Here is a 15,293-nt window from a genome sequence, read left to right as displayed (position 1 = left end):
CAAGTACCTCTAACAGTACTACAGTAAAGTACTAGTACCTCTAACAGTACTACAGTATAGTACTAGTACCTCTAACTGTACTACAGTAAAGTACTAGTACCTCTACCTGTACTACAGTAAAGTACTAGTACCTCAAACAGTACTACAGTAAAGTAGTAGTACCTCTACCTGTACTACAGTAAAGTACTAGTACCTCAAACTGTACTACAGTAAAGTACTAGTACCTCTGACTGTACTACAGTAAAGTACTAGTACCTCTACCTGTACTACAGTAAAGTACTAGTACCTCAAACAGTACTACAGTAAAGGTTTAGTACCTCTACCTGTACTACAGTAAAGTACTAGTACCTCAAACTGTACTACAGTAAAGTACTAGTACCTCTGACTGTACTACAGTAAAGTACTAGTACCTCTAACAGTACTACAGTAAAGTAGTAGTACCTCTACCTGTACTACAGTAAAGTACTAATACCTCTGACTGTACTACAGTAAAGTACTAGTACCTCTGACTGTACTACAGTAAAGTACTAGTACCTCAAACTGTACTACAGTAAAGTACTAGTACCTCTGACTGTACTACAGTAAAGTAGTAGTACTTCTAACTGTACTACAGTAAAGTACTAGTACCTCTAACTGTACTACAGTAAAGTAGTAGTACCTCTACCTGTACTACAGTAAAGTACTAGTACCTCTAACTGTACTACAGTAAAGTACTAGTACCTCTACCTGTACTACAGTAAAGTACTAGTACCTCAAACTGTACTACAGTAAAGTAGTAGTACCTCTACCTGTACTACAGTAAAGTACTAGTACCTCAAACTGTACTACAGTAAAGTACTAGTACCTCTACCTGTACTACAGTAAAGTACTAGTACCTCAAACTGTACTACAGTAAAGTACTAGTACCTCTAACTGTACTACAGTAAAGTATTAGTACCTCTAACTGTACTACAGTATAGTAGTTGAGGCTACCAGGAATGATATATTAAATCACACAAGCCTCTCTGTGTTTCTCATGAATGTTATTAGAGAATCATAAATGAGTTTGTCAGCTGTTATATTCTGTTAGTGATCTTTGGTGAAATGCTTTAAAGCAGCAGAGGAAACGACACCAGAGCAGCGAAGCCAATCAGCTGTTAGTTTCACTTTCTACCAGTTGTGCAGATAAATGTCTACCCGCAAACATCCAGCTGAAGGTTTGAATCCACTTTTAAATGTTTTACTCGTTACGTCCGGTTGTAGCTTATAAATAGATTTTGCACAAACGAGCCGCTAATCCGTTTATTAATCTGAAGTTCTGCATTAACTGTAAATGAACGCAGAAACAACGTCAGTAAAACATTATCAGTTTAATTCTTGAGAGAGTTCAGTTGGTCTATTTCCTGTTATTGTATCGCCTTACTTCCGCTTCATTATCAGAGATATATTTTACTTTTACTACAGTACAACTGTTTGAGAGCTTATTAAGATTTTAAATAAAAGAGAAATGAGAGTAAGACATGATAATATAGAGTTTGTTGACAGTCTCTGTGGTTATCAGTCATGTGAGAACTACTTCCTGTTTCTGCTGAACAAAGACATGTTCGCTGTTTAACGTTTAGATGCTGTTATTAACAGTTTCTACGTATTTGAAGATTTTAATTAACAACAAATGTATTTTATGGGTCAGTTATTTCCTTTTAATTTATGCATGTTTTCTGTAAATAAGTTAACGGTTTTAATGAAATAATCTTATTAAAGTTATTTGTGTTAAAACAGAATTCGTGAACTAAAGTAAGAAAGATGAACATGAACAAACTGCATCTTTCTGCATGTCAGCAGCTCAAAGATGAACTTTACTGTTTGTTGAGCCTCAGTCTCATGTTGGAGGTTTTTCAGCTTCTCCTTCTGGTCATTAGAAATGATTTGGCGCCATCTGGTGGCTCAAAGATAAACTGCATGATGTCAGTACACTGAACTGCAGCAGTTACACAATTAATTGATTAGTTATTGATTTAACAGAAAATGATGTAATATTATACTTGATTAATCATTTAGTCATTTTTAAGAACATTATTTGTCTCCAGATTCTCTGATGTGGAGAGATGGGTCTGGGTCTGGGTCAGGGTCTGGGTCTGGCTCTGATGTGGAGAGATGGGTCTGGGTCTGGGTCAGGGTCTGGCTCTGATGTGGAGAGATGGGTCTGGGTCAGGGTCTGGGTCTGATGTGGAGAGATGGGTCTGGGTCAGGGTCTGATGTGGAGAGATGTGTTGATATAATAACATGCAGACATCGTTCAATCATCTGTTTAAACAGTTTGTATTTACTATATTTATATAATTTAGTTACTAAGTCATATCACAGTAAATGTGACCTGATTATAATTATTTAATACATTTACACTTTTGATTGATCATGTGTAGGACTAATGTGATGACATAAAAATAACTCATAGATAAATGAAACTATTTAAATAGTGTTTATGTCAGTGTGAGTCAGTGAATGTAAATCCTCCTCCATGCATCATGTGTGCTGCTCTTCACTTCACTGCAGCTTCATGGCGCCATCTAGTGGACCGATAGTAGAAGTACAGCAGCTGATGGCAGCTTGCTCTGCTCACACTATCAATAAGTGAGGGCTGTCTGGCCTGAAGCATAAATGTGGATTTCTTTCTTTTATTATATTTAAGTGCTGACTGAACACAGTTTGATCCTGAGAGGAAGTTATTATGTGACTCAAGTGAAGAGAAGATGAAAAATTTAAATTTAGAGCAAAGTCTGCTCATTAATAATGTCAACATGACAAAAAGTTAATATTCATGAATTTTGTTGTTATTCTTTGTTCTTCGTCTTAGAGTTAGTTAGATTTCCCATAATGCTTTGGGTGATGTAGCATTGCCATGGATGCTGAATTAGCTTTCCATTTGAAGCAGATAGGAAACTAACATATTTTACACCTCTAACTCACTACAGGTGTACATGTGAATATACAGCAGCTCATTTCTATGAAGCACAAGAAGGTTGAGATTGTGGAGAAGCAGCTGCTATGATTGATGCTTTCAGCTGTGCTCACAGTGAGCTGATGTAAGGTAAGATCAACTTTATTGTCCTTGAAAAGAAATGTGTCTTGGGCACAATGAATACACACAACACATCCACACACGTATACCTACAACATACACATAGTGTAATGAAAGTAGTAGCAAAATACATTTTAATGCTACTGTTAGCAATATATTTAAAAGGTATTCCTCAGCCTTCCTGTCCACACCCTTAGGTATGACTCCCAATAATGCCACTGTAAGGCTTTGTGGAATATCCTGCTTGAAAACTTCTTTGAGGGCATCAGATACTTCTGATCAGAATAGACTAAGCTTAGGACACAGCCAGAATATATGAGTGTGAATGGTTCCTCCAGCATGAACAGGGATGTGTTGGGCCTATCTTAGCTGTTATTTCTGGTGTTCTGAAAAATCTGGTTTTTATTTAACATTTGAATTCCCTCCATGTATTAGAGTTTGTGACTATGTGTGCTTCTCCTTCCAGGTATCCACTGATTTAATCTTGTTCAATTTTGCCTCCCATCACTGCTCTATCTTTAGAGAATCATGCATATTCATAGATAAACATACATAATATAATTTAATAATTATCTCCATTCCCCATTTGTATTTCTATCAGGAACATTTCTAGGAGGGAAGGAGTTTTTCCCACTCGTTGTGTTTTGTCAGGAAAGTTCTGTAAATATCTAAAGAAATCTGTCCTGGGGAGATTATACTAATTTTTCAACTATTCAAATGTCTTAAGAATAAGACTCTTTTTGAAACAGAGCTGGTCCAGACAGCAGAGAGCCTCACAGAGAAAACCTTCATGGGAAGAAGTTGAGTAAGTGGACCTTTATTTGCTTTGAATTGTCTTCATTAGGATCTCTAATGTTTCCTCTTCATCACAAACAAGCTGCTCTGTGTTTGTTACTGTGTTGACTTCCAGAACAGAAGAAGACTCTCATCATTTCATCACTGATTTCTGGTGTGTGTTTGTTTGTTTTGAATTGTCTTCATTATGATGGCTAATGTCCGACCTTCATCACACAAAGTTCATCCAGCAGTAAATCCTCAGAATAACAGCTGGCTGCCTTTAAATCAGAGTCTACATGTAGAAACACACTTTTGATTTCCTGATGAGTTTTTCTGTCAGACTGCAGAATAATAATGAACCTGTGTGTGTGTCTTCATCAGGTGCTGCAGGTTACCAACATGGAAAGGTATTACACTCAACACTTCACATTACAGCTGATACTGTTTGATCCCCACTGTTCAGTCTGACTGTGTTTCAGTTAAACATTACAGCAACAGTACTGTATATGTGAATGTGCTTTATTTTTTTCCATGTTGACTCTAATGAAGACACAGTCGTGTTAAACATGAGTCTGTTTGAAATCTATCAATGTGCCACAGTTCCTCTTTTCCTCTGAAGGTTTCTGTCATTGTTGAAAGATGTGCAGAAAACCTCTTTTCACTTGAGGTTCAGACTTTATTCAACTTTACTGTGTTGATCCTTTTCTTGTTGATAGCTGCTAGTTTCTCCAACAGTTACTGAGGCTGAAGACTAAACAGCGAATTTCCTCCCTGCTGCTCTTCCTCTCTGTCTATCAGGATCCATCAGAGACCAGACTCCTCCGGACCTGAACCTGGACCTGGACCTGAATATGGACCTGAACATGGACCTGGACCTGGACCTGGACCTGAACCTGAACATGGACCTGAACCTGAACCCAGCTGTGTATCTATAAAGAGTGGCTGGTCAATTGATCAGCCTTTTAATTTCAAAGGACAACAACCGTCTGCTGCAAAGAAGTAAGCTGTAACTGAATGCAAACAGCTGCTCAGAATAACTGATCTTCTACTGCTGATATTTAACAACTCTGTGAAGAAAACTGGTCAAACTAATCCACCATTTTCTGTCTGAGACATGAAATGATTGTTTCACTTGTTACGTGCACAAACTACAGTATGTGTGACTGTTTGTATGAACACAGACAAACAGTGACTGATAGATGTGATTCTACTGAGTGTTTCCTGTTGTGAAAGCTTGTAGGTTGAAAAGTGTCCAGCAGCAGAGTTCAGACTCCTCTGTACCCAGCTGTGTGTCCCTGAGGACTGATCAGTCTGTTGCATTACTTTCAGATTTAATCATTTTCACACATTTTTATCCAAATTGACTTTAAGACAGAAAGACAGTGAAGCATTAGAGGACAGTGACTGAGACAGAGCTGTGGTACAAACTGTTGTATAGCTGAGCAGGTACAAGTGAAATGATAAAAAGTGCCGAACAAAGGTTTATTTGTTTTTAATAATTAAAGTAATCAATGACGGATAATAGATGAGTTCATTATGAAATGCCTCAAACAACAACAAAGTAGTGCAACAATCACTAAAAGTGCTAAAAGGTTGAAGGGGCTCAAATGTTGAGGTGTTCACAGAGGAGCTCAGTTTTCCGGCGTTTCTTAAACGCACCATGTGAAGCTGACTAACTCAGTCCACCATCACAGGACCAGAAACCAGAAGAGTCTGGATCATCCATCATTCAATAGAGTTAAAGTTCTCTTCAACCAGCTGTACATCTATTCTAGGTGTACTGTATATGTGAATGTGCTTTATCTTTTTCCATGTTGACTCTAATGAAGACACAGTCGTGTTAAACATGAGTCTGTTTGAAATCTATCAATGTGCCACAGTTCCTCTTTTCCTCTGAAGGTTTCTGTCATTGTTGAAAGATGTGCAGAAAACCTCTTTTCACCTGAGGTTCAGACTTTATTCAACTTTACTGTGTTGATCCTTTTCTTGTTGATAGCTGCTAGTTTCTGCAACAGTTACTGAGGCTGAAGACTAAACAGTGAATTTCCTCCCTGCTGCTCTTCCTCTCTTTCTATCAGGATCCATCAGAGACCAGACTCCTCCGGACCTGAACATGGACCTGGACCTGGACCTGGACCTGAACCTGAACCCAGCTGTGTATCTATAAAGAGTGGCTGGTCAATTGATCAGCCTTTTAATTTCAAAGGACAACAACCGTCTGCTGCAAAGAAGTAAGCTGTAACTGAATGCAAACAGCTGCTCAGAATAACTGATCTTCTACTGCTGATATTTAACAACTCTGTGAAGAAAACTGGTCAAACTAATCCACCATTTTCTGTCTGAGACATGAAATGATTGTTTCACTTGTTACGTGCACAAACTACAGTATGTGTGACTGTTTGTATGAACACAGACAAACAGTGACTGATCCTGCAGGATGGAGCACAGTTTTTGTTGATGTTTGAATCCTTATTCAGTTTCAATGAAGATAAATTGTATTTAAGAAACATCAACTTCAAAGTCTTGTTATCCAATGTGGGCCAATAAAAACACAGCTGGTCCCAAATGTGCTGTTTTAGTCCATCTGGTCATCACTGTCCTCATTAATGCAGGACTTCTAGTTAAAGTAACAGATAAATACATATCACAGGCCAAAACATTTATAACATTGAGAGACCAGAATTCTGGCCATAATTATCACGGCAGACGTTATTTAATCTTTTGTTGTGTCAATCATCACACAAACAATAGAAGTAAGCCGTTCATATTACAGAGTAATCCACCAGGAATGTGCTTTTCATGTGATTGTGAACACAGAGTCTCGCTGGATAATGTAGATGCAAGATGACTTACCCGCTTTTTTAAAGACTTATTTTTGGGCTTTTCATGCCTTTATTTTAGTAAGTAACTGGCAGAAAGAACGACAGGAATCAGGGAGAGAGAGAGAGAGGGGGGAATGACCTGCAGCATACAGTAGGTCCCTGGCAGGATTCAAACCAGGGACACTGCGATTATGTGGCATGAGCTCTAACTACTCGGTGCTCCAGGACTGACTCAGTGCATTGAAAAATATGTAGACCTACACAGCACCGTGGCAGACTGACCTAGTCCAGGTGTGGCACTTCTCATTCCCAGGTTCTCCAGCTCTCCAAATGTAGCTTGACATCACAGTCTCTGTTTTGTCCATAGCTGCTGTACTAGGCCTTTGTAGTGAAAATAATGAGGAAACCTAATGCATAAATCATACTAACTTGCCAACAGCTGGTTAATGTCCCTCATGGTAGATGGTAAAGACTCCATTGTACCTAACTGTGTCTGACTGGAGCATCCATCTCAGTCCCAGAGCCCATTCTTGAGGGGTTTTTGAGCATTGTGTTATGGCTTCAGTTGGAGCAGGTGATTTGTACCACTGCATCCCAGCTACATTGACTCATACTGTTTGAGTAACAATGAATTAAATGGCCTCCTGATCCCTTCTTGATCTGGGGATGATGTCATTCATCAACTTCCTTTTAGATGCTCACACACTTGACACAGGAACCTTAACATATTCCAAACTGATCCAGAATGTGAAAGTGAACTAATTCAAACTGTGTCAACATTTCATCAGGTTTCCTTAAAGTGCCCTCTTTAGCTTTTTACATCTTTTCCCAGGAAGCTCTGTGATTGGATGTTTGTTGGTTAAATTGACCTTGGTAAAGTGAGGGAGGGAGAGCTGTATGGAGGGTTGGTGAGAGCTGTATGGAGGGTTGGTGAGAGCTGTTGGGACTAAACCAACGTGACTCTGAGCTGAAAGCTACAAACAGACTGAGCTGTTGATTCTCAGTGGGATCAGCAGGACTAGTAAAGCTTTACCACTACAGGGAGTCATCTGATTCTCTGTTCACATCCAAATATCACTTGATGGACCTTTAGCTTGTGTTTGTCTCTGTGTGGACAGACATAATGTGAGCTCATTCTTCATGATTCCTCCACAGAGTGGACCAGGAGAGCTCAGAGGTTCCCAGTGGTCAGTCTGCCCAGCAGCATCAAACACACCAGGACTCCATATTTATGGTCTGTACATGTACAATAACTACTTTTACATCTATTGTGTTCACAATTATCTCCATGCTGCACTTTGTAGACCAGTGGATTGTCAGTGTGTCCAACATGGATCTGATGTTTGCTTCATGATGTTAGTTTGATTGTGTCATTCATATATAATTCTGTTCCAGCTGCTGGAGGACAACATCGTCACTTTTGTGAAGAACGAGCTGAAGAAGATGCAAAAGGTTCTGAGTCCAGATTACCCAGAATGCTTAGAGAGTCAGAGGGAGGATGAGGAGGTGTTGGATGGTGAGGAGGAAGAGCAGAGGAGGAAGAGCAGAGAGGCATTTATGAAGATCACACTGCACTTCCTGAGGAGAATGAAGCAGGAGGAGCTGGCTGACTGTCTGCAGAGCAGTAAGAGGATTTCTATAAAGATTTAACATGATGGATAAATGAGACATTTACTGAAGTCTCAAGAGATGGAGGAAAATATGTTTATACGTGTATTCTTTAGGGGGATTGGACTGCCAGATTTTCTTTTTGAATGAATAAATGATCTTATTTTTTGTGCATTCATTCAGGAAATTCTGCAGGGTGTCAGTCCAAACTCAAGTCTAACCTGGAGAAGAAGTTCCAGTGTCTGTTTGAGGGGATCACTAAAGAAGGAAACCCAACCCTTCTGAATCAGATCTACACACCGCTCTACATCACAGAGGGAGGGACTGCAGAGGTCAATAATGAACATGAGGTCAGACAGATTGAAACAGCATCCAGGAAACCAGACAGACCAGAAACAACAATCAGACATGAAGACATCTTTAAAGCCTCACCTGGAAGAGATAAACCAATCAGAACAGTGATGACAAAGGGAGTGGCTGGCATTGGGAAAACAGTCTTAACACAGAAGTTCACTCTGGACTGGGCTGAAGACAAAGCCAACCAGGACATACACTTCACATTTCCATTCACTTTCAGACAGCTGAATGTGCTGAAAGATAAAAAGTACAGCTTGGTGGAACTTGTTCATCACTTCTTTACTGAAACCAAAGAAGCAGGAATCTGCAGGTTTGAAGAGTTCCAGGTTGTGTTCATCTTTGACGGTCTGGATGAGTGTCGACTTCCTCTGGACTTCCACAACACTGAGATCCTGACTGATGTTACAGAGTCCACCTCAGTGGATGTGCTGCTGACAAACCTCATCAGGGGGAAACTGCTTCCCTCTGCTCGCCTCTGGATAACCACACGACCTGCAGCAGCCAATCAGATCCCTCCTGAGTGTGTTGGCATGGTGACAGAGATCAGAGGGTTCACTGACCCACAGAAGGAGGAGTACTTCAGTAAGAGATTCAGAGATAAGCAGCAGGCCAGAACCATCATCTCCCACATCAAAACATCACGAAGCCTCCACATCATGTGCCACATCCCAGTTTTCTGCTGGATCACTGCTACAGTTCTGGAGAATGTGGTGAAAAGCAGAAAGAGAGGAGAGCTGCCCAAGACCCTGACTGAGATGTACATCCACTTCCTGGTGCTTCAGACCAAATTGAAGAATGTCAAGTATGATGGAGGAGCTGAGACAGATCCACACTGGAGTCCAGAGAGCAGGAAAATGATTGAGTCTCTGGGAAAACTGGCTTTTGAGCAGCTGCAGAAAGGCAACCTGATCTTCTATGAATCAGACCTGACCGATTGTGGCATCGATATCAGAGCAGCCTCAGTGTACTCAGGAGTGTTCACACAGGTCTTTATAGAGGAGAGAGGGCTGTACCAGGACAAGGTGTTCTGCTTCGTCCATCTGAGTGTTCAGGAGTTTTTGGCTGCTCTTCATGTCCATCTGACATTCATCAAGTCTGGAGTCAATCTGCTGAGACAAACAACACCCATGTGGTCTGAAGTCCATAAAGACAAATCAACTCGTTTCTACCTGAGAGCTGTGGACGAGGCCTTAAAGAGTCCGAATGGACACCTGGACTTGTTCCTCCGCTTCCTCCTGGGTCTTTCACTGCAGACCAATCAGACTCTCCTACGAGGTCTGCTGAGACAAACAGGAAGTAGCTCAAAGATCAATCAGGAAACAGTTGAGTACATCAAGAAGAAGATCAGTGAGAATGTGTCTGCAGAGAGAAGCATCAATCTGTTCCACTGTCTGAATGAACTGAATGATCGTTCTCTAGTGGAGCAGATCCAACAGTCCCTGAGATCAGGAAGTCTCTCCACAGTTAAACTGTCTCCTGCTCAGTGGTCAGCTCTGGGCTTCATCTTACTGTCATCGGGAAAACATCTGGACGTGTTTGACCTGAAGAAATACTCTGCTTCAGAGGAGGCTCTTCTGAGGCTGCTGCCAGTGGTCAAAGCCTCCAACAAAGCTCTGTAAGTACAGAGTAGTTATATTTTTAATATATTGCACACAAAAGAAAAAAAACATTATACATGCAGAACACTGAGATTAAGAAACAAGAAAAATAACCAACAAAAGAGAAATGTGCGGGAAGAGCCAATGGAACCCTTATAAGGGTTTATTGGATGGCCCTCCTATGGTGAGACATACATCTATCTATCTATAAATGACAGGAACATCTGTCTGTCTCTTATTTGCATATCTCTCAAACTGTTCATCAGATTGATTTCAAACATGACAGGTGTCTTGCTACAGATCCGAGTAAGTGCAGGGCCAAGTTTGATGTTGTTTGGATAAGAAATAGATATAGGTAAAGATATAGATAAATATATTGGTAAAAGAAGCAGACTTTTGCTGTTGGCTCTCTAGCCGCTGGTCAGAGTTAAAGAGACTATAAGGACCAGAGTTAGAAACTATATGGCAGCGGAGCTTTGGCAGCTGCAATCTTTCAGACCTTCCAAAAAATGGATGAAACTGAAAATACTTCGAACAGCCCAGGTTACTGTTCTGCAGTAGAGAGTGATTGCATGTCTGTGTGTTTGTGTGACTATCTATGCAGCGCGTGTGAGAGCACAGTGTCCTGATAGCTCTGTGTTGCTGCTTATTAGACCGATCACATTATAAATATTTCAAATTAATTCTGAAATGAACATGTTAATTTTAACAGCACTAAAAAGACACAATAACATCTTACTTTTTACTCTTCATTCCCTCTCCAGACTGACTGACTGTAACCTCTCAGAAAGAAGCTGTGCAGCTCTGTCCTCAGTTCTCAGCTCCCAGTCCTCTAGTCTGAGAGATCTGGACCTGAGTAACAACAACCTGCAGGATTCAGGACTGAAGCAGCTTTCTACTGGACTGCAGAGTCCAAACTGTGGACTGGAAACTCTCAGGTCAGGATTCATCAGCCTGTTCAACAGATGAACAGTTAAAATCTGAATGACATTAGAGGATAAATATTAAACTTGTAGGATTGCATCATCTCATATGGTTTATCAAGCAGTTTTTATTCAACTTCAGCAGGTGAGAATTACTTTTCATGCAGATGTTTATTAGTTCTTTTGTTTTGCCTCTGTGAATTGTTGAATACCACAGATGATTTTACAGATTTCCTCTGAAAAAAACATAGTAAAGCACTAATTTCAAGCTAAAGAGCAGACCTGTGGCCTCTGTCTTGTGAATACTTTTACCTGAAAAGTTCACACAGCATTCTGATAAAAGTATCTCTTTATTCTTCCTTTTGGCAAAAACTTTTTTAGCATTCAGAGGTAAAAACATCAGATTAAAACATGTTGCTGAATCCTTCCTCAGCTGCTGACTTTTAGTGAGTTAGTTTGGAGACAGTTTGTTGTTGTATGTGACTGCACACAGCAGTACTCTCACACTGTGTGACATGTGTGTTGTTTTGTGTGTTTGCAGCCTGTCAGGATGTCTGATCACAGAGGAAGGCTGTGCTTCTCTGGCCTCAGCTCTGCGTGCCAACCCCTCCCATCTGAGAGAGCTGGACCTGAGCTACAATCATCCAGGAGACTCAGGAGAGAGGATCCTGTCTGCTGGACTGGAGGATCCACACTGGAGACTGGACACTCTCAGGTATGGACAGACAATGTGTGATAGAGGAGGAAGAGCTGCAAACATTTTCTCTGTCAGAGCTGATCACAGATCTCAACTGAATCTTTGACTTTTTCTTCTTTCTAACTGAAGTTTCATGTAAATGTTGAAAGTTAAACCTGATTAGATTCAATCAGGGTTTCAGAAGGATTGGGATAGTGGATTCAGATTGGATCAAAGTGTATGAAAGCCCAACCCCACATTAGAAGAGAATAATAAAACAGTAGACTAGAGCCATGTAACGTCCATGTTAGCATGCTGAAAGAGAACGTGCTGCTCTGACCCCCCTCCTCCTTTCAGCCTGCAGCCTGCTGGAGTCCGATGGTTGACACCAGGTCTGAGGAAGTGTAAGTGTGATTTCATTTAATTCATCAAACTGTGACATCACTCATTCACATCCTGCTGAGGATGAAGATGATGTCATCATCAAACAGATGATAGATCAATAACTGCAGCTGTATTGTGTCTCGTTCTCTCCATCAGATTCCTGTGAACTCACACTGGATCCAAACACAGCAAACAGAAAACTCAAGCTGTCTGACAACAACAGGAAGGTGACACATGTGGAGATGGTTCAGTCATATCCTGATCATCCAGACAGATTTGATCACCGGCCTCAGCTGCTGTGTAGAAATGATCTGACTGATCGCTGTTACTGGGAGGTCGAGTGGAGAGGAACAGTTTATATTTCAGTGACTTACAGAGGAATCAGAAGGAAAGGAGACAGTGATGACAGCAGGTTAGGATGGAATGATCAGTCCTGGAGTGTGAGGTGCTCTGATGGTGGTTACTCTTTCTGGCACAACAACAGTGGAACGTCCCCCTCCTCCTCCTCTTCCTCTGCCTCTGGTAGAGTAGCAGTGTATGTGGACTGTCCTGCTGGCACTCTGTCCTTCTACAGAGTCTCCTCTGACACACTGATCCACCTCCACACCTTCAACACCACATTCACTGAACCTCTGTATGCTGGGTTTGGGTTTCGGTCACAAGACAAGTCCGGTTCCTCAGTGTCTCTGTGTCGTCTGTAGGAGAAAGAAGTGCTTAACAAGAAAGACATTACATGCACCAACAGTACAATAAGAAAATAGACATAAAATTGACATAGAAATGTTTAAAATGGGGTGTTTCTCAGTATGAGCACAGCAGACTTCCAGAGAACAAACATGACTGGAGCACACCAATTAATTTACAACCTTTAACTGAGCAAACAGACATTTCAACTCTACTGAGTCTTCATCTGAGTCATAATGTACAAAGACATGAGGAACACAACAAAGGCTTTGATTGAAGTCAATCTGATGGTCATTCTGCATGTAGAACAGCAGCAGCTCAGCTTCAACACCCCCAACAGCAGTCATAACTCCAGGATCCTCTTTAGCACCACAAACTCTGTAATTAACCCCTCTACCTGCTGTACTACAAATTCCACCCAAATCAGCTGTGAGCAGTTTAAGAATTTCTTTCAAGACAAAATCGAAAGCATCAGGCCAAATATTTCACACCCTACAATAGACTTCTCACTGGCTGGACGCTCCTGCTTTTAGTAATTTCCATCTGATCACTTTTCCCCTGCTTAGTTGCACAATTGCAGGCATGAAGCCAACTAGCTCTTAGCTCAGTATTGTTCCTACGAGGCTCTTAAAACAGCAGCAGACCCGAGCATATTAACATATTTAAATGTTCTCTAGCCACAGGCATAGTCCCGTCTTCTTTTAAACATGCCATAGTTCAACCACTCTGTAAGAAGTCTGGTCTTGACCCTGCTATTCTGAATAATTTTATGCCAATTTCTAAACTTTACTTTTTATCAAAGATTTTAGAAAATATTCTGTCATTTTCAAATCAAAACATTATTTTTGAGGAGTCCTAAGTGAGGGTCCTACAGAGACAGCTCTCCTTAGAGTGACAAGTGACCTCCTCTGTGCTGCAGATGCCAGAAAATGTTCTGTTTTAATTCTCTTCGTTCTCAGTGCAGCTTTTGACATTGTCGACTACAAGATCCTCCTGAATTGCCTGATATGGTGGGCTGGCATCTCGGGGTCCGCCCTTGACTGGTTCCACTCCTACATTTCATAGAGACAATATAATACTAAGATACTTCATTGGCAGCTCGTCCTCCACACCAGCAGATATTTCATGTGGGATCCACAGGGTTCAGTTTTAGGTCCACTTCTTTTCAGCCTTTACATGCTCCCATTAGGATGAACGTCACAACATCTCCTTTCACAGCTAAGCAAATGATTCTCAAATCTACCTCCACCTTAATTCACACAAACAGGCCGATGTAACCCAACTGCAAAACTTTCTGCATGACATCAAAGACTGGCAGGCTCACAACTTCCTTCAGTTAAACGAGGAGAAGACAGACATCATACTCTACTGCCACATCATACCACTGTTATTGCTCAGAACCTCAGTCACCTTTCTACCTTCGTCAGACCACATCCAAAAGAAATCTGGGTCTTATATTGGACAGTGATCTAAACCTCAATACACGGGTAAATTCCGTTGTCAAGTCCAGCTTTTCCAACTCAGGCATTTCCTCTCTCTCTGAGCTCGATGGAGTAATTCATACACTAATATCATCCAGACTGGACTTTTGTAACTCACTCTACATATCCCGTCTACAACTTATCCAGAACCTCCATCCTCATTACAGGATAACATTCAAAATTCTCCTAATTTGTCTTTAAATCCCTTCATGGTCTCATCTCCACATATATCTCAGAACTTCTCGCCCTCTACAACACCAACAGACCCTCAGATCCTCCCACCTTAGCATGTTAGCAGGGCCCCGCTCATTCTGTTGGCACTTTTAAATTTGTGCTTAATTTTTGTTCTATTTTATTTTTGATCCTTTCATGCTTGTATATACATATGTCTGCTTTTGTGTGAATTTTTCTCACATAAAATGAGCTCAGTCAGAAATGCAGTAAATTATGTTTTATAAAACATCTACCTGTTAATGTAGCTGAATACAATAATTTCATATAGACTGATCCGTTCATTTTTAATACATTTATATATTTATGTATTTTTTTTTTTTTTTAAAGTATATTTTTTTGTGCTTTTTTGCCTTTAATGTTCAGGACAGTGTAGAGAGACAGGAAACAGGAGGCAGAGAGGGGGGAATGACACGCAGGATAAGACCGCTTGGCTCGGGATTCGAACCGGGGTTGCCTGCAACGAGGACTATAGCCTCAACCCCTATATTTATGTATTTTGATGATATTTGTACATATGGAGCTCAGAGACAGAGCTGTTGTTCTGTCCAGTAAAAACATGAAGCTTCACTTTACATTCAGACTAAAGTGACAGCTACAGTTGTTAGATTTCATCTGAGACCAACATTTATCTTCCAAAAGGAATGAAATCATATGAACTCCAGCACCACTACAGCTGTTCAAAGGCCTTATC

At 40.7% G+C, this 15,293-nt stretch overlaps 1 protein-coding gene across 1 annotated transcript; it reads left to right on the top strand.

Moving 5' to 3' along the window:
• The first annotated feature begins 1,169 nt into the window (after positions 1–1,169).
• LOC128355630 (NLR family CARD domain-containing protein 3-like) lies at positions 1,170–12,972 on the top strand. The gene is made up of 13 exons (XM_053315947.1): positions 1,170–1,196; positions 2,952–3,067; positions 3,660–3,694; positions 3,733–3,863; positions 4,217–4,242; positions 5,914–6,066; positions 7,813–7,891; positions 8,053–8,281; positions 8,449–10,237; positions 10,985–11,158; positions 11,685–11,858; positions 12,177–12,223; positions 12,360–12,972. Exons 5-13 carry the CDS (start codon positions 4,235–4,237, stop codon positions 12,902–12,904), a joined length of 3,198 nt encoding a protein of 1,065 aa, XP_053171922.1. The 5' UTR covers positions 1,170–1,196; positions 2,952–3,067; positions 3,660–3,694; positions 3,733–3,863; positions 4,217–4,234; the 3' UTR covers positions 12,905–12,972.
• Positions 12,973–15,293: the final 2,321 nt, after the last annotated feature.

The sequence above is a fragment of the Scomber japonicus genome, chromosome 3 (assembly GCF_027409825.1).
Source record: "Scomber japonicus isolate fScoJap1 chromosome 3, fScoJap1.pri, whole genome shotgun sequence".
Taxonomy (NCBI): domain Eukaryota; kingdom Metazoa; phylum Chordata; class Actinopteri; order Scombriformes; family Scombridae; genus Scomber; species Scomber japonicus.
The sequence above is the reverse complement of the archived record's forward strand: the minus strand, read 5'-3'. Positions and strand labels throughout refer to the sequence as shown.

Coding starts and splice junctions, on each gene's coding strand:
- LOC128355630 (XM_053315947.1), top strand. Junction 11,159..11,684: donor TGTGGACTGGAAACTCTCAG/GTCAGGATTCAT, acceptor GTGTGTTTGCAG/CCTGTCAGGATGTCTGATCA. Junction 12,224..12,359: donor GACACCAGGTCTGAGGAAGT/GTAAGTGTGATT, acceptor TCTCTCCATCAG/ATTCCTGTGAACTCACACTG.